Source organism: Triplophysa dalaica, chromosome 23 (assembly GCF_015846415.1).
Source record: "Triplophysa dalaica isolate WHDGS20190420 chromosome 23, ASM1584641v1, whole genome shotgun sequence".
Lineage (NCBI taxonomy): Eukaryota > Metazoa > Chordata > Actinopteri > Cypriniformes > Nemacheilidae > Triplophysa > Triplophysa dalaica.
Genome location: NC_079564.1, coordinates 12595309 through 12621866, shown reverse-complemented (window position 1 = coordinate 12621866; position 26558 = coordinate 12595309). Strand labels below are relative to the sequence as shown.

The window sequence follows — 26558 nt, the reverse complement described above, 5'->3', positions numbered from 1 at the left end:
GGCAAGCAAGCGGTATGACGCAAGCAGTGAGGTAACTGAGTCATGTTGTTTTGCAGACTTAATCAAACTCGCTGCGCCGTTCTGCATTCTTTGTAAGCGTTCCCAATGCACCACAGTCAACTCCAAAATAAAGGGAGTAACAGTAATCCATTCGAGTGAAGACGATAGCCGTAATAGCTTTCTCCAAATCACTTGTGGATAAAAACGATTTAGTCTTCGCTAATAAACATAAATGAAAAAAACAAGATCTCACTACTGCGTTTATTTGCTTGGACATCTTTAGTTCACTATCTAAGACGAAGCCCAGATATTTCACATGGGGTTTCATAAAACCTCCCCGGTGCGTTGATCTTAAACATTGAAAAACCTCTTGATTCTTAGGGCCAAAGACAATAACCTCAGTTTTATTTTCATTGAGCATCAAAAAATTTGCAGCCATCCATGCCTTAACCTCCTGTAAACAATCTACTATTACTTTATACAATCTGTTCTTGACTCTTTCATGGGTAGATACATCTGAATATCATCAGCATAGCAATGGAATGATACTTTGTGTTTTCAAAAATAGCCCCTAAAGGTAGCATATAGAGCGAAAACAACAAAGGCGCCAAAATTGACCCCTGTGGAATTCCCCAGGGCCGATGCTAAACTAAATAAGTTATTTACAGATTACTTGTTTTCTCTCAGAAACACACCTTTTTGCTTCAAAATACATTTATTACACCAGTGAAGCCATTTTGTTTCCTTAAATGATGGATGGAATTTTTGGAGAACCATATCAAGTTAGCCTATATATTTCTGCGATGGCATAAAAATTATGAGAAATGTGTCATTGTTCTGTGAACTATTCCTTTAAATATCTTGTGACATTAAATGTAATCCAAGTCTCATCTCAGAAACTACAGTATTACCGGTTAGCAGCCCTAATCTTTATCCATGAGTCTACACCGCCCCTCAGAGACATAAATGAGCAATGAAACTTCTGCGCTACCTGTTTTGGATCAAGGCGATTACTTGGGAATATGTCTTTCCGATGATGCTCTCTCCGTTGACTTTTACAATACGGTCCCCTGAGGAAAGACAAACAGAAAGACAACCAGGTGCTGTTATTAAGTTTCATGAAAATACTTTACATTTTGAAATCTATACCCAGATTTTTAACGCTGTGTAACATCTCTTAGACTGCTCATCCGCATGATGCTCTTGTAAAACCAGATAAAATCTGTGCTGAGAATAAACTCACAAGTAATTATGTTTGTTCAAATACGCTGGGCGATTTGTGCTGCAGAGAAGATTAACAGGAAGACAGTCAAAGAGGGACAGCAGTGGGTGATTGTGGGTAATTGTGGGAACGTGCGTTCCAGACCCTCCCAAATGTCCGTCCACAGAGACGAAGGCACTTGTCATAACTTCTCAATCTTGTGTTTCAGTACAGACGGATCAGATTTACTTAACACTTTAGCTGCTTATGAGTCTTGCCGATAAGTTTTGGATATTGGCTGGATGTACCAGCTCTTGCTTAGTTCAGCTCCAACTGTATATTATTGAAGCTTTCCTCAATAACAGGGGTTCCCAAACTTTTCAGCCCGTGACCCACAAAATAACATTGCCAGCAGTGACTCGAGACCCCACTATCCTCGGGAGTCGGGAGGTGGTTAAAGTAAACAGACATGCACCATAACTGCGCATATGCACTTATTAGGTCTTTCCAAACAAAAAAGAACACAGTCTAATATAATATTATTTTATAGTTATTTACTCATTACTCGACTTGTTGTTACATCAACTATTACATGATGGTCAAATTTCATCAAACAGATTCGAGTGCTGATGGATGTTTTCTTTATAAACGTAGGCCTCTTTTCATGCCTGAGGACGATGGCCTTTCTGACTGTGGCGCTTCTCTGCCCTCCTCTGCTGGCGTCCCTGCATTGTCTTTGGTTGATATGTTTCATTTTGACAAAAAAGAATATCCAAAACTTAAAGCCTGAAAATAATCTGCGTGCCTATATGGGAATGTTTAATGTTGTGCTGTAAATTGACTTGCTGCACCTAACCAAATGCGGTTACTTATGTTGTTATTGTAACCTCAGGGGTCACGATTTTTCTATTCATGTTTTTTTAACGTAACTAATATTTTTATATTTTGTTACACTTATTGATTATATACGCTATTTCTAATACAAAAAGAAAGAGATTTCTGGAAATCATCTTGAGACCCCACCCCCGCGGCCTTGCGACTCCTACTTTGGGAACCCCTGCGCAATAAGAATCACAGAATTCCACATGCTATTCAATTATTTTTCTATCATGTGTATTCTAGACATCTCTTTAGACTCTTTGTTGTTTGATGTTGTTTTATCAATGACAGAACATGTCTTGCGAGTACATTACAGTACCTGTGCAGAGTCCAGCTCCGTGGGCGGGGCCTCCTTCTTTCACCTGCTTCACAAAGATGGTGTCCATTGGCTCCAGTCTGTTCCGCTGTCTCCCTGATGATGACACAAAAAATATCATCATGTTAATTAGAAGCAATAGACAGAATCATTTATAGTCATTTCAAACCTCTCTTCAGCAGAACACAAAAGAAGATTTTTTTAAATGTTGGTAACGTAACATAACAGCACAGCCCAGCCCCAACCCCCCTTTCACTTCTATTGTAACAAATGCAAGGATGTTCAAAACATTCTTCAAAATATCTTCTTTTGTGTTCTGCAGAAGAAACAAAGTCGTACAGGTTTGAAATGAAGGGAGGGTGAGTAAATGATGACAGCATTTGCATTTTAGGGGGTGAACTATTCCTTTAAAAGTTCATTTTAAAAAAGTCTGAGTTATGATAAAAAAAGATTTCTACAGCGCTTTTCTCAATTTTGCATTTCAGAACATACATTTTAGCATCAGAGATAACAGTAAATACAAATATAAAATAAGGAAAAGTAAAATAAATGCATACTCCAAAATAACAAATTCACAGTGCTGTTCTTCTATCTTTGTTGGGTAACAGTGACAACAATTTGGTGTCTGACTCCCTCTATAGGCCAAAGATGCATTACAGAAGATTTCTGTCATGATTTATATGAATTTCATAGCTCAAACTTCTAAACTGACCATATATCACATGCAGTATTATACCGAATATGACTTGATGAATAATTACTGTGCAAGTATTAGTTTGTACTCCCATGTTCTAAAACTATTTGTCAATATTTGTATATTTAAGTGTGCCACTACTGTACAATTGATATCAAATTCAATGCTGAACTCACTCCATGTCATGTAAAAGGCAGCAGTTTATGACATCAGATTATTATCAACGCAGTGCTTCAGACAGAGTATGGGTTGTTATTTCAATCCATTACATTTGAATTGTTGGCAAATGTGATTAGCACTGACATCTTTTGAGAGGCTCTAGCCAACATAATATGGCTCATCCCCATCTATTGAATCAGACTGCCATCATAGGTTATTGGTTATAATGGTTATGCTTCATTGCCAAGTAGAAATATTCTGGAGGACGGCCTACTGACGGTTACACCTTAACAGCCATCTAATGTGTAATGCACATAGATCTGTCAAAATAAAGGTCTCGTGGTCATCTTAAAGTTACTGCACACCAGTTACAATCTGGAAAAAGCTGACAGACAGGCGAGGTTTAAAAGAAACGTGAAATGGAAGTCACGACTCAGTTTACATGTACAATCCATCAGGAAACCTCTCAAACTCACATCCCATTAGTGAGGAGAGTAACGCCTGTAACCGTCATCTGGTCTGAAAGTGTCCACAGCTCTGATTGGTTATCTAAAGCGAGGATGTTTCACATTACCACGTTTGCCAAATTCTCTGCCGTCCCTTGGGTGATTCTTTCAAAGCCGGTTTGCTTGGACACATCAATAGCGGGCATTCTGAAAAGACTGTGTGGGACAGGTTTGTAAACCGCCAGCCCAGCCTTTCGTCTTTGTTAGTCTGTGTGTGTTTTGTGCTTGTGAATCAGGCATAATGTCCGCACAAACAAACACACAGTTTTAACTGGCCGTGATGTGCTTCTCACTAGCTCGCATTTAAACTAAGAACCTCTATGCTGGAGTTAAGATCATGTCCCGGCCTTGTGTTTTTATCTCCAGGGTTCTTTTCTCTTTCACTGTGAAGTGTATAAATGACTGGTGCTTTCAGCTTGAACCGCATTTACCCTCCAAACCATCCCAGTGTCAACAGAGCCTGTGTGACTTATTGTGGGAAATCCAGCCCTGATCTGCTGTAGGCCGCCTCCACCTGCATCATACACAACTCACCCGGCCAACACGTGTGAGAGTCAGGTGGTTGTCAGGTACATAGCGCTCTTGGGTTTGAGGGGCAAATTAGTTCAAACAAAAGTATTTAGTAATGAATAATTAAACACTTTTTGGAAAGAGTCGCTTGTACAGTAATCTAATTATAAGATTTAATTCATAATTAGTAACTAGTAATTAATAACCTTTTCAGAGTAATTTTCCCAACACTGATACTCAATACTGTAAAAGAAAGCTGTTGAATATCAGCAAGCACTGAACTGATGAACCAAAATATAGCATTTTATCCTCTGTTGTATCTAGTCTAGAATAGCGGACTCAACAACATTGACCTGCCAATCAAAACCTATTTGAATTTATAAGGCTCACGCATTTAAAATATAAAAACATGTAACACACAAGCTTAGAACAAACATGTATGTGCATAAAAATAAGCATGTATTCAACGTGATTGTTTTCTAATATAGATATAATAATAGTTCTTGGTGTGCGGGCCTTGCGAGTCTCTATCACATCATTCCGTTTTTTTTTCTTCTTCTCTTTCTTTATTGTTTTGGCTAAAGTGTCTCGTGCACAGCTGGACCTCCTGTTGTTTTGTGTTGGATAATGTTGTTTGGCAGTGGCTGCGAGGACGCCCATTCTTTTTATTTCCCTGAACATTACACAGCAGGACCAAATTCCTGCATAACACAGCCACAGACTCTCTCTCTCTCTCCCAGAAATCAGAGGAAAGCACTTTACAACAAATTATATTTCCAAGTATATTTTTCAAGACTTTTGGAATCTTTGTGTGCTCTGCCAATGAAAACATGTCCAAACTAACCAATCTAGGATTAACATTGCATGATGATAAGCAACACTGAGACTAAGTTTATACAATATATGTATATATACAGTGGTGTGAAAAAGTATTTTCCCCTCCCAGATTTTTTGTTTTTTTGCATATTTGTCATGCTTAAATGATTCAGATCATCAAACTATTTTTATATTTCATAATAAATACAAATTGCAGTTTTTAAATGATGTTTTTTTTTAAAGATCCAAACATTTCTGACACTATGTAAAAAAAGTAATTCCCCCCTTGGTAAATCAGGAATTAACTGTGATGAATTGAATAACTGAGTTAAATTTCACTAGCCACACTCAAGCCTAAATACTGCCAAACCTGTTGAATCAAGAAATCACTTAACCTGTCTGACAAACTGAAGTAGTCTAAAAGATCTCAAATAGCAACACATCATGCCGCGATCTAAAGACATTCAAGAACAGATGAGAAACAAAGTAATTGAAATGTATCAGTCTAGAAAGGGTTACAAAGCCATTTCTAAAGCGTTGGGACTCCAGCCAACCACAGTGAGAGCCATTATCCACAAATGGAGAAAGCATGGAACAGTGGTACACCGTCCCAGGAGTGGCCGGCCTACCAAAATACTCTTGCTAATCTTGATGATCCCCGAAACGTTCAGGAAAATATTCTGTGGACCGATGAGACAAAGGTTGAACTTTTGGAAGGTGTGTGTCTCGTTGCATCTGGCGTAAAACTAACACAGTATTCATAAAAAGAACTTCATACCAAACATGGTGGAGGTAGTGAGATGGTCTGGGGCTACTTTGCAGCTTCACGACCTGGACGACTGGCCATAATTGATGGAACCATGAATTCTGCGCTCTACCAGAAAACCCTAAAAGAGAATGCCCATCGGTTTGTGACCTAAAGCTAAAATGCACTTGGGATATGCAGCAGGACAATTATCCAAAACACACCAGGAAGTCCATCTCTGGATGGCTCAAAAAATCTAAGTAAAGGATTTGGAGTGGCCTAGTCAAAGTACGGACTTAAATCAAATTGAAATGCTGTGGCATGATCTTAAAAAGGCTGTTCATGCTCGAAGACCCTCCAGTGTGGCTGAATTAAAACAATTCTGCAAAGAAGAGTGGGACAAAATTTTTAGGTTTAGGGGGCAATTACTTTTTCCCATAGGGTCAGAAATGTTTGGATTGCTTTTTCCCATAATAAATTAAAGAATAATTTAAAAACAGCATTTTCTATTTACTCTGGTTTTCTTTGTGTGATATTAAAATTTGTTTGATGATCTGGATCATTGAAGTATGACAAATATGCACAAAAAAAATCAGGAAGTGGAAAATAGTTTTTCACACCACTGTATATAGGAATGCAGTTTATTATATCAAATTATGGGACCAGAAAAAATTATGGATGGATTGTTTAATTCTACAAGATGGAATCTCATTTAGGTATGTTAGTCATGTAGAGAACTAACCGGATAGAAACATTAGTGACCTGATCAATACTCTTTACTTTTAGCGATCAGTTTCCAGTTACCAATAAGCTATCGGTTACCAAGAACGACAATTGCCTAGAAACCTGCCATCACCACACATACGCAACATGTTGCATTGTTGTTGAAGACACAAGGCATCCGAGTAAAACCACACAGGGGTCAATGCAGTGACCGAACATACTGTCATGCTCCGGATACTGCAGTTTGCTTTGACCAAAACAGTTAAAAATCATATTGTGAAAGAGATTCATCATTTCCCGCTTCTTCATAACTTCACCTCATAACACTGAACCAATAAACAGGTGCAGAAATTCAGGACAGCAGCCAAGCCAACAGCCAACTCTGTTGGGAAGCCAGAGCTTTCTCATTAATGAGACTTCTCCGCATCTACTGCGGTCAGATGGCACCTGTGCCGGCAGATACACTGGAGTTCACATCTGGAGAACATCCAAACTGTAATGAAGGTGGAGCTTTAAAGTAAAACTCCTCCAAGAATTGTGTGGAATTCTGTTTGCTTGTGCTATTGCACATATCCCCGTGTTCATGGACACCACCCAAAACATTGGCGTGAAAATACAAATGAAATTCAATATCTCCAGCATGTATTTTCATAGAAAAAGAAGGACAAATATTTGAACAGATGTTGAGTTTTTCTTTAGCTGTGGCTTTATTAAACTGTTGCAATGTTAAAACTCCAGTTTTACAACTGGGATCTTGAGGTTATGCAATGTTAAAAACAAATACTGCTAAACATTCAAAACAGCGTAATTTCCCAAAAGGACACATGTTCACACAGAAAACAATGACAAAAGGTATAGTCTTGCATAGTCACCATATATATGAGAAAACATCCCAATATTATTCTATTTAAAGTAGGGCTGTCAAACGAATTATTGTTTGTACAATAATGCCCGTGTAGTGTGCATATCAACATATCAAACACATATCTATACATATTTAGGAAATCTTCACATGTATTTATTTTTATTTATCAATAATTGAAAGGATATATAAATGCATATACATTTTTTTATTTTTCTAAATGATATGCATGTGTATGTTTGTATAATACAAAATGAATATGCACATTACACAGACATACTGTATATCATGTAAACATAAACGTTTATTCTGGATGCGAATAATCGAAAAAAATCGTTTGAGAGCCCTTATTTAAAGTGATGGGATTTGACAAGATGCATTCAGTCTTGCTTTCAAACACATTTTTAAGTCATTGAAGAGCAATGATTTCACAAAGCGGTTTACACACAGCATCTGCTGGAGCCACACACGCCTGCCTCATTAATATTCTGATACTGAATATTCGTCAGAGAAATCAATCTCAGGGTGACTGAACCATAAAGTGAAAACGTAAATATATAAGATGAAGACCAACAGATCCGCTGGCACAGCACTGCTCTACCTTTGAGCTTTGAGGAGTATTTCTAGCCTTCAGTGGAGTAACACAAGCTGCTAAGTGAAGGCCCGTGTTACATATACTGGGCAGCATTTCCTTAACATTACAATATCGTGTGTGTGTGTATCAGGGGCTTAGGTTACACCCCCCCCCTCTCTGGAATGCACCATTTAGGAATGGTTACGAGAATTTCTGCAGCTCAATTTCCTGTAGGAAAGCCTCTTTATCGGATCTATCAGGGCAACAGGCTTTAAGCCGAACATCACAGGCAGAAAGCGGAAAACTGGTCTCATTGCATCAGGTTCAGGTCTTATGCTGTTTTACTCAAAATGCTTTCAAAGGTTCTTTATTTTTCTTCATCTGAATGACATTTGAATATGAAAGGGAATGTGCAACGGTGTTTCATGCATTCTGACTTCTTTACAATGTTAAATGTTGTTTTCATGCTTGACATGGTCAACTTGTCAAAAAACAAGTTGGACTTATGAGGTAATATTTCCGTGCTCCCCCAGCGTTTGTACAGGTTTCAGAAAGTTTTATTCGAACAAGAAAATCCGTTTCATACCAACTTTTCTTAGTCCCTTATTGGACAATTCTGCCGGAAAAGCACCACGCTGTTCAGCCCTTTCACTTTCTCTCAACAGGTAATGGTCTAGCTTTTCTTGAAACTAGTAACTTTGTATTGGCACCTATTGTATTATTACTCCTGCATGACATATTGCTTATTGTTCCCTGAACTCTCTGTAAGTCGCTTTAGATAAAAGCATTTGCTAAATGACTTAATGTAAATGTTTGTTTGTTCACTGCGTTTTAGTGATGGATGTTATGTAAGTGGTGGATATAGTGCTAGATCTGGAGACTGTTGACACTGATTGATGGAGCCGTCCCACTGCTAAAAGATGCCGGACATGAACCGCACCTGGTAAGTGAAACTAAGTCATATGTCTGTGTTTTGTTGGCAATGGGTGCGCACGTGCTTTAGTTCCCCCCATCGCACGCGTCGTATGTTTTCGAAAATAATCACACAGCTGCCTCTGTCTTTAAAAATGTGATCAAACTAAATACTCTACGGATATTTGAAGGGTGCGATACTACTCTGTAAGTACTCAAGATTGATATAAGATATGCAGAAACTGTCTACGGCAAATTTAAAATATAAAAAACACCCAAAAGGAAAGTGAATAGCTAGGTTTACTGAATTCCACAAATATTTATATATTGCTGTTAGTTTACACAAATTTATATGACAAGCGTCATCTTCTTCAGCTTAGTCATGTGATTTTTGACAGATATCCTGCTGATTCGCTACAGTCGTCATACAGTTGACCTACACACTCCAGCCAAAATGATTTGTTACGGGACATTTTTATGTAATTCATTCAGTCAGTGAAGGACTAAGATTGGTAATTATATTACTAAGCCATCTTTAGCATGTAATAATGTTGCTTCAATCGTGTGTTTCAAAGAAAGTATATTCAAATTTTCAAATATTCGTCCACACCCCTAATGAATATATATATTAAATAATGGTTGTCTTTTTCTAAAAAATAAAGCCACTAAATTGACTATATTCCAGCTATATCACACAGCTCTATCTTGTGAATTTTCCACAGTGTAATACTATGTGAAATACAGATGCCTAAAACTCCACATTTCATGGCACTCCTACAGTAAGAAACCCCAAAACACAGCTGCTCAACCACCAGACAACACACTGCATTGCCAGCTGGGAGTTTTCCTGCCCCGGGCTTCTTCATCAAAGATTCCCAATTACTCACATGGTCCTAGGTCAAATACAGGCCACTGAACGCTACACCTCGCTCATGAGTGAGCCGCAGATGCTGCTGGTGTTGTCGAGAACATTTCTCATTCAAACATATGATCAAAATCACCGCACCACTAGTCATATGATGTCTCATTTATTTAACTCGGCCCAAAAAAGCCTTAAAAACAAAAAGCTAGGTCATGTGGATGACAGGTAAACTCACCTCTGCTGCTGTTGTCTTCATCCTGAAAGAGAGAACAGAAGGAAAAGAGTTCTTGAGTTAAACTCGTCTTCGGGATCGCATACATGTGTTGTGTGATTCAATGTCTCATGTTCCGACATGCAAAAACACAACATTAATATGTATTCATGAAGTCCAAATGGGTAAAAACAGGTCCAGTTCTACATCATCTAAAATATATTCGATTATTTTTAAGGCTATCAAACGATTAATCGTGATTCATTGAATCTAGAACAAAAGTTTGTGTTTATAAATATGTCTGTGTGCCTTGCATATTAATTTTGTATTTATAAACACAATGTATTTCTATACTTTAACCAATCTTTTAAATTATATGTACATTTTTATGTTGACATTTTTTTCTTTAATATATAAGGGGTGACCCCGAATAGTCGAAGATTCGATAGGAGGAGCCTGATTCGACTACCAATCTCACAGTCGAATCTTTGCAAGAGGTGTTATGCAATGGGGATCATGTCATTTTGGTTATACAGTATGTGCATAGTCGTTTAGACGGGCATGCACTGCTCCACCAAGCATATTATTTATGACGGAAGGACATATTTAGGGTTGGGTACCGAAACCCACTGCGCATATGAGCGCGAGGTTTGGCTATGACCCATCTCAGGATCATGTCTCACTGTGTCTTCTATGCTGTGAGAATGGTAATGAGAAGCAGCGCATATCGCATGCACCCGCAGCTGACTTTTTCCAAAAAAAAATTACTTTCTTAACATTTGGACATTTAAATATAAATGAACACTTTGTCTGTATATGCACGAAGTTTGTTACTTAGACTGAACTTTGCGCTGCATGATACAAATATCAAATAAAGTTATACAACCAAAATCACCGTATATAGCAAGCACGGCACAGACTTTGGGAATTAGTTATTCTCTGCACTGAAAGCAAGTTGCAGGAAAAAAGGTGAAAGGGACTTGTCTGTTTAAATGGTTAAATGCTTTATTGCATTCCTCCTTTACATGCGGTAAATAAAGTAACTTCATTGGTAGTTCAATGGTATTTAACATATTCCCAAAATGTCCATTAATTTAACTATTTGTGGCTTGTGTTCCCTGCATTTCCCATACGTTTTTTTCCCAAACACATTTATTTTGCACATTGAGACTTGACTCGTTTATTTAATTATTATAAAAGTATATTTTGTTCTAAACATATTCTGTAAATTAATCTTCGATTGTTGTTTGGTGCATCAATGACGCGCACACACTCACGCACGCGTGTGATTCGACAACCAGTCGACTAAAGGCAAGGCGTGACAATTCTGATTCGACTATGTAAATCCTTAGTCGAGGACAGCCCTAAAATATATGCAAGCATGTGTATGTGATTATAAATACAAAAGAAATATGCGCAGTACACAGACATAATGTATATAATGCATAAACAATCTTTTATCTTTAATCTGGATGTGATTAATCGTTTGAAACCCCAAATTATTTATAACAAATAATAATCAACTAAAAATAAACATGTCACATCACATACATTTAATGTGATGTTAACACTGTTTCATGATTTAAGATGATCTTATTTTGGCAATTCATATGAATTACTGTGACCTAATAAATTAAATCCAATGTCATTTTCTCCCTAAACTGACTTTTCTTCATTGATTTAAAAACTCTCATCTATATTCATGTTGTGACCGTGTTTTGTTTTCGGATTTGCGGCGATCACAGGGATTACCGTGAATCACATGTTTGCTAACAGTAACTAAGCTGTAAAGAGACATTATCTGAAAGCGACAGGGATGATCTGCCAGGTTTCCATTTTAAGCTTTATCTCCAGTAGCTTCAGAAATGCCGGTTGAGGGATGGTGGGAAAACAGAGCTTTAATCCTGTTACGGACCGGTGGTCACTGGGAGGAGGGGGGATAGTCATATAGACTTGCTTGTGACCATGGTGGACGTGTCATCTGAGACTGAGCCTATACTACATTTACCAACTTCACGTGTTTATAACAAGCTTTCTGCTCTGTTATATTCTATTGTCTGATGTTTTCCTTTGGCTCAGATGCTAATGTAGAAAATACACAAGAAGTTCTGCTGAAGAAGAGCCTACTGACAAGAACAATCAACCCAACTATCCGAAGCGACGCGACACACGGCTTGTTCTAATAGGATTGCCAGGACAAATTTTTTAATTATAATGGGTTCTAATGCATTCTATTGTGGCATATCATCCGTTGTAGACACAGTGTTTAGTGCAAGTGTGTGTTTTCATACCTTAAAAGAGGACTGAACGGCAGACTCCGGCGGGTACACGATAAAGTGCCGGAGAGTAAAACCAAACCCGTGTGAGGTGCGGCATAGGTGCAGTGTTTTAGGGCCCGGCCATGAGAAGAGCTCCTCTTCAGCGGTCGGTGACAGAGCTGAGGTCTCGCTGCGCTCATTCCCATCCTTCTGCTTGGCCTGAGAGAGAGAACAGAGTCATTCAACTGCTACTTTTCTCTAAAGTGCCTTTAAGTACATCTATTACAGCGAGAGTACGTCTGGAGAAACCTGAGGTTAAGTGTCTCGACTGCTTGAAAATCTTCCCCATGGCATAGCTCTCAAATCTCATTGGCACATTAACTCATTTAAACATGACACCTCAAGACAGAATGCGCCAATTGCTTTCAATTGCTTTGAAATGTGTGCATATGAAATGTCAGAGAATGATTTCAGTCTTCAGTGTTTTATACACGGAGCAAAATGACTTAAGATACATCACAAGTCTTATAGATCAAGTTAATTTTTGGTGCTTTTAATAATGGTGGTGTTACCGTTGAAGCTAACTAGAATTCATTCAGGTCTTCTCGGCTGCACAGTCTTCTTAATTTGCTTAGCAATGACATTTTTCTAATGAAAAGCACGACTTTTTTGATCACAAAACCAGCACTACTGTACAAAGTAGCAGCAGACAATAAGGTAAGCCAATAGGTTTTGGAATTCAGCTTGAATGTCAAATGTCATGTCAGTCATCTACATGGTATCTGTGTAGAACAATGAACATCTCTGAAGGGCAAAAGGTGATGAAACCGAATATTCCGTGAGTGTTTATAAAGCATCGCTAACATGACATCTCAAATATCTGTCGTGACAATCGCATCCACACTGAAAACATGGTGAATCAAGCCAGACGTTTTTCTTTCCTATGACCGATGACCCACACATGCATGTCGATGCATCACAACACAGTCAGCACTCCCTGACACCCTTATCAAGTTCCTCTGGTAGTCAGAGAAGGTATTTCACTTGAAGCTTCCGGGACAGGCAACATCCGCCCATTCCCCATCTTCCAAAGGAAACTAACTTAACGCCTACATGATCAAATAATGTCAGTAAAATCCCTCTGTACCGCAGAGTGTGTGTCTGTGGTCTGTTCTCACAACATCGTACTGACTTCAGGTCAGTCTCTGACTGCCAAACAGAGCAGACTGTGGAGATGGATTATAAGGGAATGGATGTATTTTAGCTAGTGGCTGGGATCAGGTACAGACAGCTGTGGAAACCTCTAGAGTCTGGGCTGGGCTTTTACATAATCAAGTCTGTGAATGACATCACTGACTTTCAGCGCTGGACGCGATCCAAAGCAAAGAACACACAGATAGAGAGAGAGAAACAAAGACATCTGTTTTGAATGGCATGCAACTTTATTATTTTTGCATTATGCATATACTATTTATGCCATGTTTTCAAAGTTAAAAATAATGCTAATGCTAAGCTACATTTCACGGTATTATTGAATATTCTTTATATATTTTGCAATGGTTTTTGTTTTATTTTGTTTCTTTATTTGTTTTATTTTGTTTCTTTCAGATCATTTTAATGTATTATCGAATGGCATGTATGAGACCTGTCATTCATCAAACTGATTGTATTATGTTTTTTATGCTCTAAATATAGCCCTTACATACAGTATCAACATTAGACATGCATCAAAGGGACAGGTCACACAAAAATTTAAATTCTGTCATCAATTACTCACACTGAGCACAAAGGAGGATATTTGGAAGAATGTCAGTCGCTTATTAGATATCGTTCCCCAATGACTCCCATAGTATTTATTTTCCCGACGGTAGTTTAGAGTGGGTGAGAGCTGCTCGGTTACCGATACGAATTTACAATGAAAAATTGCAAAAACAATTTAATATAAAGTTAACTTTAAACTTGAAAGTGCATTCTGCACGTATAGAACACCTGTATATTTTCCTACATTTGTTACAAATGCAAAACTCTTATATTGATTTGTGCAAAACATCATGACAATAATCTTTACTATTTTATAATGGTTACTATTGGTTATATCATAAGTACTGCTTCGTATTAGAAATAAAATGTTCATATAGTTTTTCCATAGTAGCTGTACAGTACCAGCATGCTATAAATCATTTTAAAATCATAGCCAATAATAGAGCCCAGTCAGGAGAATTGTTGTCGGCTATAACAACAAAATAAATAACAATCAGAATATAAACTTTTTACTAGTGTCCCCCACAATGCAATGCCCTTCATTGCCCTGTGATTTCTGTGATTTTTGGTAATGCCGCCTTGATTCACACACATGGTTTTCAAACAGTTACCAAAAGTGTCTTAACATCATTTTCCTTTCAGTTTTTATTTCCCACCCAATAGCTAGTCCTTGTGTCTGTGTCGGGGCATGTAGTTCTGTTTCCAATGCTAAATTTAACCTGTTAAATTATACAGCAGGAAAAAGCACCCATCTGAACTGCTCAAGGTCCTGCGGAGGAGAATGGCTGCTCTGTCCGAGACTCAGAAACACCATCATTCAGTCCATCAAAGAGCGTGAATAACACACCCAATCCCATCGGTCACATTCAAGAATCAATAACATGCTCTCATTTCACCAACACATGTAGGTGTTGTTTAAAACCTATTTTGAAAACAACTAGGGGATACAGTTAAAGCATTTCATTTGTTTCTCCTGAACAAATAAGCTAAAGCTACAAGAGACAGTTCACCCCAAAATGAGAATTATTTTATCTTTGACTTACTCTCATGACATTTTAAACCCGTTTGACTTTATTTTGAAGAATGTTGTAACCGAACAACATTGAACCCCATTGACTTCCATTGTATGGACATAAAACCATTGAGACATTTCTCTAAATATCTTCTTTTGTGTTACACTGAAAAAAGAGACATGAAGATGAAAAAATGTGTACTTTTTTATATCGTGTGAACTATCCCATCTTCTATTTTGTGCCCTCTTTAAATTTGCTTCATTTGTCTTGATTAAAAAGAATTTAGAAGAGACCCATAAAACATTGTAACCTTAAATGAAAAGAACGCATTTTCCAAAATGTGACAGAGTCACCGTACAGCAATTTTCCTCCCTCATGTTGTTATGATGAAATGCATGAATATCTGTGTGATTCCTGTAGCAGTTTAGTTATGGCAGTTGTGAGTCATTCCCGAGCCACAGTGGAACTCTCTGTGAGCGCACGTACCTCTCTCTCTTCCTGAAACACGCATGCTTTTCCAAACATAAAAACATAGCAACTCAAAAAATGCACTTTCAAATAGATATTCCACTTGACGATAATTTGCCGGCGATTACACACAGCTGAATCCAGAGGTCTCTCTTTAGGACCGATGCTTATAGAGGAACAATAGCTGAAACGTAAAACCCCAGCACCTACACGCATGCCTGTCCCGCTGTGTAAAATATGCTAGATGTTGGGTCAATACGAGTCTCCAGCAACCACCCTGGACATGAATGACGCACGGAGCATTCCTGAGATCCGTCTCCTCACCCCCCACAGCCCTACGTAACTCAATACACCACCGGGAGCCAAAAACCTCCATCCCGATGCCAGAGATCCTTACCCAAGACCGCATGCAGTTCCTCGGGGATGTCTTCCTCGGTCTACGCCAGGAGACACCCTTCTGGGCCTCCCGGAGACCCAGTTCCACGTCCCCCCAGTACGTCCTGGCCAGGAGTTGGAACCAAAGGCAGGACGTGTCCGATAAACAGCCGTTCACCCCAGCTAAACAATCCCAGGAACAGTCTCCTATGGCGCAGGTACAGTCCGTGACGTCCACCTGATCCGAGCCATCTTTACCGGGCGGGACGCAGCTGACACACGCCCCGTTCCTCGTAGTTAGCATGGCAAAGCCTGCTGATCTCTGCTGTTCCAGCAGTCCTCGGCTGATCTTCTGATGTTGTGATTCTTTCTCCTCAGCGTTCCCTCCCTCTCTCTCTTTCGGAGTGGGACGGGAGAGCACACATGCATGAGGTTTCCATTGAGACTTGTCAGGGAGAAAGTGAGGCTGGGAAAGAAAACGTCAGAGAGTAAACCGAATTACCGCACACACTCGCATCTGACGGTGCTGAGAGCGTTTCCTCTTCTCTCTCCGGTCACTTTTTCTTTTACTTTCCATGTTCTTTGATTTGTTCTTCGTTGCTCAGAGGGTTTGCAACTGCCAGAACTACCCGCCAACACGCATTACATTAAACGGCATAGCATGGAAAAAAAGACGCTCTTTTGAAAGAGTTTATTCTACCGTGTACACACTCCAAGGGCGTTTTCAGACCTGTAGACAGATGGCTTTATAATAAAACAGGGATTACACTGGTACAGAGTTGCATTTTCTTCTCGGTTTGGTTCAAGATGGGCTAAAATTTGTTCATGAAAGCCATGTGTGAGCGAACAATCCTCTCACTGGTCAGCGTGCATGCGTTTATGTTCAGGGATTGTGGTCATCCCTCAGGTAGAAAACCGTATTGAGCATACTTACTTTCTTTGTAGCTCTTATATTATTTGATCATTTTGACTAGCATTGTTCAACATGGGGATACAAGTGCAAGTTGTTAAAAAGCTTAACTGAATTATTCTATTTAAAATGTGAAAAAAAATAAAACGGCACTAGTGAATGAACATCTGTTAAAATAATGAACAAATAATCTGAAAATGTTTTGTTGCATATGCAATACCCTATAGAGTTGTCACGATTATGACATTTGGCTGATGACTAATCGTCTATTAAATAATCGCGAGTATGGCGATTAATTGTACATTTTAAGGCTTTGACTGTATAACGATTAAAAACAATTCATTCTTTCAAAGGATAAAATATATCCTTTAAAATGTGAACATTTTCTAAATAACTAATAATATTTACTATCGAGTGGCCTTTAAGGGGCAGTTTGTAAAAACTGCCGCTAGAGGGTGCACGATCAAAACAACAACAATGCGACAGCTTGGTGACTCTATGAAGGACCGTGGAATGATGGGATGTGTTTGTAATAAGGTTCATTAAAAGGAAGGAAGGAGACGGGAACCGGAAGACATTCAAACATTTAATAAAGTAATAACAGCCGGCGGCCCCTCACGGCCGACCGCCCTCGAACAAAACAATAAATACAAACAGAAACATGCTCGGGCCCGGTCCTCTCTCTTCGCGGTCCGGTCGCTCGTTCTCTTATATGCTCCCAATCTCCTACGTGATTCGTGATGCGCACACAGCTGGCGCTCATTTACAATTACTCACCGGTCTCAAACCACGCTCTCGCCCCGCCTACACCACTGCAGTGTTGTCTTCGACTCTACCGCTGGTGGCCATCAACCAGACGGGAACGAGTATTCATGTTAGCAGATGAGGTAAAATGTGATAATTGTTGCGAATAATTGTGGTCCATAATTAAGTGACTGCTCAAAACAAGTTAGTGGCTTGCTAGACGCAGTGTTCTGACACTGTTGTCATGCGATTTCTATGTCAATAACAAAGAGAAACGCAGATATGATGCCATTGACAGGTGACTGCACAACCCTGTGTCAAGGTTTAAAATGCCGATTTTCTCACGATTTACAAGTAGCTGGAAACATTTGAGATATAATATAAGTACTCCGCTGAACAAAATAAATAACACTAGTTTAATGGTTTTGGATATTTTACTGCAAAATTACTACAAACGGCACCTTTAACAGAGAATGTGAGAAAATATGAGGATGGTGTCATCTTGGCGGCTAAATGCAGCAAGTTTGGAATCACAAAAACAAAAAAAATCAACACAACAAATACAAAACAAATAGATCAAGGACGGATGTAAAATGATGCAGATACAGCAGATCACCCTTGTTTTCTGAGGATTCACAATAATTGCGGCTATGTCAAATAATTGCAATGTGACAGCCCTAAAACCCTCTAAAAGCTACCTGAGTCAAAAATGAGATTATGATGCCACATAGTTTACGTTACTCACACAAAACCCACTAAATAACCCACTCTGCCGAGCCTCAAATATCTTGTAATGCTGAAAGTAAATGTAGGAGCCTGATAAAAAATGCTAATTTGATCAAAAAGTTGTCTTGACGTATCTGAACAGTGTCAGTGGAGCATCTCCATTAGTTCATCTGCTTGTGTAGTGTTGTGTTACATGCACATGCACTTTAGATGCTCAGTGCAGCATTATTTTTAAGGTCCACGTCCCACACTGACCAAGTACACAGTATCCCGCTGAGATACATCTCAAACAAGTGCACTGATGGATCCAAACATTCCTGCATGGAGCCACACGGCGTGGACAAACAACATCTATATAAAGCTGCACTTCCTCAGAAAAGCAATAATTCTCTCCATAAATTCACACTCCCTATTCCACAAGCTTGTTCTCCTCTATTTTTTGTGAGATACACCGAAAATATTCTGAAATGTGAAAACAGGAAACAGACGATGGCATACTCATTTTCATTCCTCTACACTAGCATGGCATCTCATTACCACACGCATTCCTTTAGACATAAGCAACCGCTCACACACACTATTGCGTATGGAAAATATATCACCAAAATAACTCGTCCAGACATCTGAAGCATCCTTGTTTGTGAGCCTAGGGGTGAAAGAGCTCTCAAAGAGGGAACTGTGTGAGCCCTGCCCATGTACCAGCCCTAAAAAAAGAAGCCATTCTGTGGTATGGCTTGGTGTTCATGCCAACGGCTTACACTCTTGACAAAAAAACATTCCAGTTCGTCTGACATCAATGACTTACAGAAGACAGCTCATAGTTTGAATGCACGTTAATGAAGTTTAAACACGTTGCATGAGTGCTGAAAGTTGTCCGCGTTTATGGCACATCATAAGAAATCCACACGCTGTATATAAAAAGCTATTCCAGCAGGCTGATGTCATAATCATGGAGGTTATTTTATAGAATTAAGAGGGCAGGAACTCCCTGCTGCCATGGAAACAAACAGAATCACAGGACATCACAGCGAGCTCGACCGTGGGTGTTTCCTTACAATTTAATGATAGACACAGTGGTCCCAAAAGTCTTTCAACACTTAAATCACACTTTATGTATAAATGCCTCTGATTTATATATGAAAACTTTGGTTCCAAAATGAGACAACTCTGTTTTTAAATCTTGTCAAAAATCATGTTTTTTTAATGTGCATTCCAAATATCATCATTCAAACTGCAGTTGGTTTGTTTTGATTTAAGCCGTATAACTCAAGAAATACAGCTAGCTTACACAATAAAAACACGTTAATATAAAAAAACATGATTTTTTTATTTTCTTAAAAACAGAGTTCTCATTTTGGAACCAAACTCTTCATATATATATATATATATATACACACACACACACACACACATTTATATATAAATATATATACACACACACACATTTATATATATACACATACATACATATATATTTGGCACAGAATGAGCATGTATGGATACTGTATATAAGAAGTTTTATAATAGTTTCTGGTGGTCAGATGTTAGAGAGCACGTCTATTGCTGCAATCTGTAACTTTGTGCCTCGCTTTCACCATCTCTGTTTGAAGAACAAAAAGAATTATGCACTTTTCTTTATGTGGGCTGAACGAATTCAATCTGACATTTCCTAAAATAACACTTTATGGACGGTTTTATCTTAACAATATAAACAAACGGTGCTGCGCATCTGCACTTTTGTGACCCCACCTTAACTTCCAGTAGACATTCACAAACAATAGAGTGCCTCTAGTTTATTTCTGAGTACAATCAAAAGAAACTGATAAGAACCGTTACTTGGCTTGACTTGTCACTTCAATATTTTGAATTTAGACTGCGATACCAAATTTAGCCACTAGATGTACCATACGGTTTGTTTAAATGCGACCAAACTACAGGACCAATTCAACAAATTGTTTTTTTATAAAATGAACATACAAGAAAATTCAACAAACCTTTTATTTAATACAATTATTATACCCCTACTTTGGAGGTAGGGAAGGGATCAAAGGACAGCATGTCCCCAATTGCCCGAAACAAAATGGTAATTATCTTTAGGTCCACTGGTTTTGTCTGCTGTTGCCGAATCTCCAGTTTTCTTTTCATTCCATGTCACAAACCTCCGACATGAAATCATTCTGATATACTACTATGGTTCCACATGACCCTTTCTTTGCACTTTCTTTAATCCTTTAAATTTGTCGTAGTTTTGTTTTGAGTGTATGGTCAATAAAAAAAGGAATTAATAGTGGGGATGTTCCCATCACATTTTTTGTGCCCCTATCTGATCAGAGTCATTTCAATTTGAGTATCTGCTGATCCGAGTACCTAATCGATACTTGTATTTTGCGCCTAGCACAGTGGTTCCCAAATGCAGGGGTACTGCAGGGGGTACATGAGAGAAACTGAAATTTTGGAATAAACATTGAAAATCATTAAATTATCATACTAGTATTGTTATATGAAATTAGGACTAAACAAATATGCATAAAAATGTATTTATAAGTTTAAAACGCATTTCAATTTATAAGAATTATGTTTTGAGCCCGGACCCGGAATCAGGAGCAGTGTCTGGGCCCGAAATAATGTAAGTTAGGAGAGGTTGCGGTTAAATGTTAAAAAAATGATTTACATGGTTGCATAAAGCTACATACAGAAATGTTTATAAGCAATAAACCTACTTGGGGGCATCAGATATAATAACTGTCTGACTCTCCTTTCACTGTATATTAATGCAAAATGTTGTGTGCGGTCTGGTCAAGGGGTACTTGGCTTGAAATAAATCATAAAATGGGGTACTTAAGCAAAACAAGTTTGAAAACCACTGGCCTAGCACACTCCAGGTGTATTAAGGTTATTAAAATACTGTTAAACAGTTCAGCTTGATCCTGCATTACACTAAAACTAATAGCCTAACATATTGTAGCAACATGAATGACAAAATTAGTTTTTAAATTTTTTAAAATAGCAGGATTAGATTAAACTTTAAAAGGGCACTTAGGAACAATAGTTAAAAGCTTTTATTGGAGCTGGACAGGAGTTTTTCCTCATGAGACAGACTAACAGGTTTCATTCAAAACTCAAAAACTAAAACATTTAACTCAATTCTGCAAAATCCCTCTGTGCTATTGACATATAAAACTTTGAACTTTCATATTGAAATGAAGGAAAATAAGCATTTCTGTCGTGTTAGCGGAAAGCCGCTAATGTTTCTCATCTGTGTCATTATTGTTGTTGTAAAGCTGTGATATGAAAAGAAGAAATCAAACGCTAACCCATGTTCTCTATCACAGCTTTATGGAGCTGAGTGAACTCGCAGTCCACTTTTTTGAGGATATGGTATTCAGTTGTTATTATTGGACGAAGCTCCGTTGCTAACACCTTATGGAATTCTCGTGCTACAGACATCACAAGCCGTTTTTTTCTGACGTGATCAGAAATGATCGGGCATTAAATAGCAACCCCGTTTAAGTTAGAAATGCCTTGATCGCCCCCCGATCTTTGCGATCCACTCGGGACATCGATGGGCACAAAAATGCTCAAATTTCCACCTGTTTGTCACGCCCCACTTGTAATGTCTCTTTTCCCCACACTTTACTTCACTTTTATAAAAGTTGAACTCACAATAATAATATGCACAACCACAAGACATTTGATCGTTTCATTAAACCAACAGCATGTTAGACATGTTAATGGAATGTGCATAGTTCAGTTAAGGCCACTAACCACAGCTGGGCATAGACGTATTACAACAATGAAAAGGATAAAAAGCCATGTTTGCACATTTTTACAAAGGCTCACGTGTACTTCAAAGAAGCCACAGAGAGTCTTTTCAAAGCCAGTTAGTAAAAGCCCTTTGCCATCGCAGGTGAATCACTTCACTCACCTGTTAACCTTTCAATACGTATGTTAATAGACAAAACTTCCTGAATGGCTATTCAATCTTTTAGGTGGATCAATAAAAAGCAGCATAATAGTTTCATAAGCGAAGTCCCTATGACTCTGCATTAATTCTACATATACTTTTGTGTCATATAAAAGAGAGAATTTTTTACATTTTGAGAAAGTTACATACTCTCTCTGCTGTGAAAAATATCCCAATGGTTTTGTGCTCAAACAATGACCTGAGGTTAAATAAATAATGTTTTAGGGAAACTTTTGGGTATTTGCATTAAAACAACAGCAAAGACAAATTAACCATGATCTGAAATTTCACCATGACATTTCTAGCAAAACTATGATACAAATAGTACACGGTAATAAGCTAGCCAAAATAAGTTATACTACATTTAACTACAATTGATGGTGGGCTCAAAATCTACTCGTCTCTCCACATAAAATAATTCAAAATTGGCAGGTCGTACATGCCCGAGTACTTTTAAAAATGTCAAGTTAAATCATCTACAGCAGCATTTCATTAAAGCTCTTCCTGTAGCAGGTGACTTTTATAAACCGCAAAATGAATGCCTGTAATATTAGCAGCAGTTTAAACATCCCTCTGAGCTATCATCTGCCTGCTACCTTTAACACATTAAGACACACACACGGACAAACTACAGTATAACATTACAAACTGAATTATAGCCTCCTCTTCACAACTGTTACACAGGCTCTTCTGATGAACTGAGCAAGAATAAAAACAATGATGACAAGATCATTTTTTCAGATGTGTACAGTACAATATTATGGTATTCAGAATTGGTTTAAAGCACTTTAAAGCCTGATTTACCATGGTATCGGAGTTATCATCAAATACTCAACCATCACCTTTCTATAGCAGGTTTCCCTTGGTTTCTACGTTTTTGTCTAATTTGTTGTCTTTTCTCAAACCAGTAGTCATCCCTCATGGCACAGGAGTCCTGTGAGTGGCTGTGCCAGTGGATTGTGGGTAACTGCATTAGAAGACTCCAGGCCAAGTGAAACTCACTGTAACCAAGGTTGTTTGGGTCTTCTGTTCTTTATTACTTGGTAAACTATAAGTAAATAAGTGGTGAAGAGTACGCCCTAAGGGGGACATGCTAGCCAGCTTGTGGATTTAGATATTATGCAGAGTGGAAAATACATACACACAGCTAACATAACATCAGTTGTGAGGAGTGAGGGCGAAACACCACATTTAAATGCTCCAGACCAGCAACGTTTCCAGCATCACTACAAAGAATTTTACTGCTATGACACCTTAAATCAGATCTACCAGGTTTTTCTTATCATTTTTGAGTAAAAAGGAAAACCTTCCCATATTATCATAACTTATGCTACATGTTGTATTATGTTTCAATTAAGGGGGTCCTATTTTGACTTTATTATGTTTCCGATGTGCTACACAATCAGTTTTCATGTTTCGATTTTCAAAAAGTGATTTATAATGAAATATTTGACCTGTGTTTTACACTGTCATCTCGATTCTCAGAAAACAGGGTGTTGAGTCCCTGCTTCTATGTGGAACCCAGAGCCATTGATAGAGAGTCGCGTCTTCTACATGGACTCCAGTGCTACATTTTTTTTACACTTTCAATAGTTCCCAGAAGATGCTAGTAACACATGGAGCTGCGACTAAACGGACCAACTGAGGTAAACTTCTAACACATTTAATAAATAAAAAAATTAAAGAAATAAAGCATTTAAAGAAAAAACATAACTTCCTGGAACTATCGGAAGGCTCCATGAATCAGGTGACGCTCCAGCCTTTTGGACTTCCGTTGGTAGAACTCTCTCTATCAATGGCTCTGGTAGTCCCTTCTTCCGAACTGCTGTGATTGGTTAAGCAGAGCTAGTCTTTTGTGATTGGTCTTTCGCTTAGAGTGTGTGTTGAGATGCCCCGCCCATTACCTTATCTGTGCTCCAGGGGGCAGGGTTTATGTAAAATTTGGCCGACATGATGTAACTACTGCAAGAAGTATAGTTAGTCACTGTAGTCCCATCGGGTCCTTCATTGTAGTTTTTAAAAGTATTTTATGTTAAAGAAAATATCTTCCTTTCTGCGAACTTTGACCACTGTGACTTGGCAGATGTTGTTATGCTCATACAGCTACAACTACCAACTAACTTAATTTAAAGAAGTGAAATTCCATCAGACCTCCCCTTTAAGTGAAATTTCCATTTAAATAAAGTTTAAAATATTTCAAATTATTTACATTTCTCATTTAGCAGATAGCTTTTATACAAAGCTATTTATCAGTTCATTTGTTCCCTGGGAATCGAACCCACAACAGTTGCGCTACCAAAGGAAACCGCAGGAACAGTCAATAAAAAATATACTAATATATCCATTTATTTATTAACACTGTAAAAAATGCAAGGTTATTTTAAAACCATGGTTTAGTCAAAAAGGGACGATCCCAGCCGCTGGGTTACATTAACCCCAAAAATGGTTAAAGAACCCAGCATAGAATAGACTACAACCCAACGCAGGGGGTGAACTCCTTTTTAACACAGTGCTGGGATGAAAATAACCCGTCATTTTTTAGCGTGTAATCATAAAATTTAAGTCTGAAAAAGTATTATTCTGTCCCTCCAAATCATCAAAGTTCATAAGTGATACCAAAAAGAATCTTTTTAAGACATATACGTTTACTTAACTTAAATGCTGTGGGCTCAGATTTGATGAGGTGGATTTGTGTGACAAAAGGAACAGGGTAACGCTCAAAGACAAAAGGGATGAAGTGGAAAGAGATTACATCCACAAGACATTCACAAAGGAGTCCAAGTATCCCTGAACATTCATAGAGAGGCAGGCAGAAGAAAGATTAGCCTCCATTCAGAATGAATTAAATCTGGACGGACTGCATCTGGTCTCACTGAGGTATGTCTTACAGTAACAAAAGCAGCTCTTATGAAGGCAACGGACGGAAAACCACACCGAGACCTCTCACACAGCCCCCTAGTCATATGACATTTAGTGTTATAGCAGTCTAACTAGCTCTGCCTCCTGAACTGGTGATACTGCCACACTCCACTACACTACGTGCAGAGCAAAGCAACGAAATAACAGATGGGCCATTATGTGTAATAGAGTTTCACATTGCTTGTGTCCTAGAGGTGGGGAAGTTGTGGGAAAGTCAGAGGGATATTTCAGCATCGCTGGTTGAGAGTAAAGTCTGAATTTATGTGGCTGAGATGTGCGAAACATGCTTAGATTGGGTAAGTACTGTTAGTCTAGTGTCAGGCATGACTGACCTGAGAGCATTTAGTCGCACACTGGTTTTCCCCGTCCTCATGAGGAAAAGAGTGAAATAAACCAAACTCCTACACACATTTTCTGCCTAAAACGTACCAACGAAAATAGACCGACGCAAATGATAAAAAATGTAGGCCTATTTCATTTTTGCACAGCAAGTGTGAGTCACACACACCAACCAACCATTTTACCAATAGAATAGAAATCATATGACAAAATAAACAAACCATGGATCTACACGGATAACACCATGGTTTCCAATGGAGAATCAGTAAAAGCTTTATTGACACCATTTGTAACATACTGAATAAGTTGATTTATTTATCTATTTTTAGTTGGCATGTTAGAGAAACTGAACAAACTGTCAAGCAAAAATTGTAAGTATTAAACACCAAATATATATTTAAAGAATGACTGGAGCTGCAGGCACAGAGAAGATCCCTCGTTCCTATAGAGAACAGTAACAAAGAACCCAACGGAGTGGTGGGGGGGATTGGGCTGCTGGGTCTAAAGGTGTGGTGGCTATTGCTCGGTGGAGGGCTCAGCTATTGTCCCAGCGGGTCCCCAGACACCTACAGACAATTGCCCCTGTCAATCACACAACCTTTCATTCATTTAACAGCAGCTGCTCGCGTCGAGAAAAGAAGAGAAAATATTTCTGCCACAAAAGAAGGGAGTGATGATAATTTGAATATTTGCATCCAGACAGATTGTGCCCGAGGGAACCAAAATCTGAACCAAATCTGACAAACGTAAAGCCTGTGCATGACATTCAATGTAAGCAAACATCACAATGTGTGTAGGCTTCCTTGCCCGCTCATTACAGTTATTTCAGCAACGAACGGTGCTCAGGGACGCACGCTCTAAGCATGGGGGTGTTTTGTTTACCAAGCTGTGTTCAAAAATAAATAAACACACAATACAATGCAGTTTAATTGAATAAGATGCATGGACGTTTGGAAGAAATAACACTAAAAAGAAAACTGCACCGTGTTTGCGGTAGCACCCAAAGCATGTTCATGGGCAAATTATTAAATCTGACTGATGTGTGATGACAGGTGTACTTTATGTACAGCATTTTTTTTTTACATTTTAGATTTCTAGATTTTGTAAACAA

The 26558-nt window shown here is 38.5% G+C and overlaps 1 protein-coding gene across 6 annotated transcripts in view; it reads right to left on the bottom strand.

Annotated features, from left to right (window-relative positions):
- Nucleotides 1–26558, bottom strand: part of LOC130413224 (rho GTPase-activating protein 21) — a 77600-nt gene that overhangs the window by 22068 nt on the left and 28974 nt on the right. For 4 of the 6 annotated variants that reach the window (XM_056738280.1, XM_056738281.1, XM_056738282.1 and 1 more), the window contains exons 3-6: nt 12262–12447; nt 9995–10016; nt 2400–2492; nt 992–1070 (exon numbers count right to left, since the gene is read on the bottom strand). In XM_056738280.1, the coding sequence (XP_056594258.1) occupies nt 992–1070; nt 2400–2492; nt 9995–10016; nt 12262–12447 (380 nt within the window). Of the gene's footprint in view, nt 1–991; nt 1071–2399; nt 2493–9994; nt 10017–12261; nt 12448–15867; nt 16042–26558 lie in introns of those variants that run through there. The other 2 variants (XM_056738285.1, XM_056738284.1) reach the window with 2 other exon arrangements.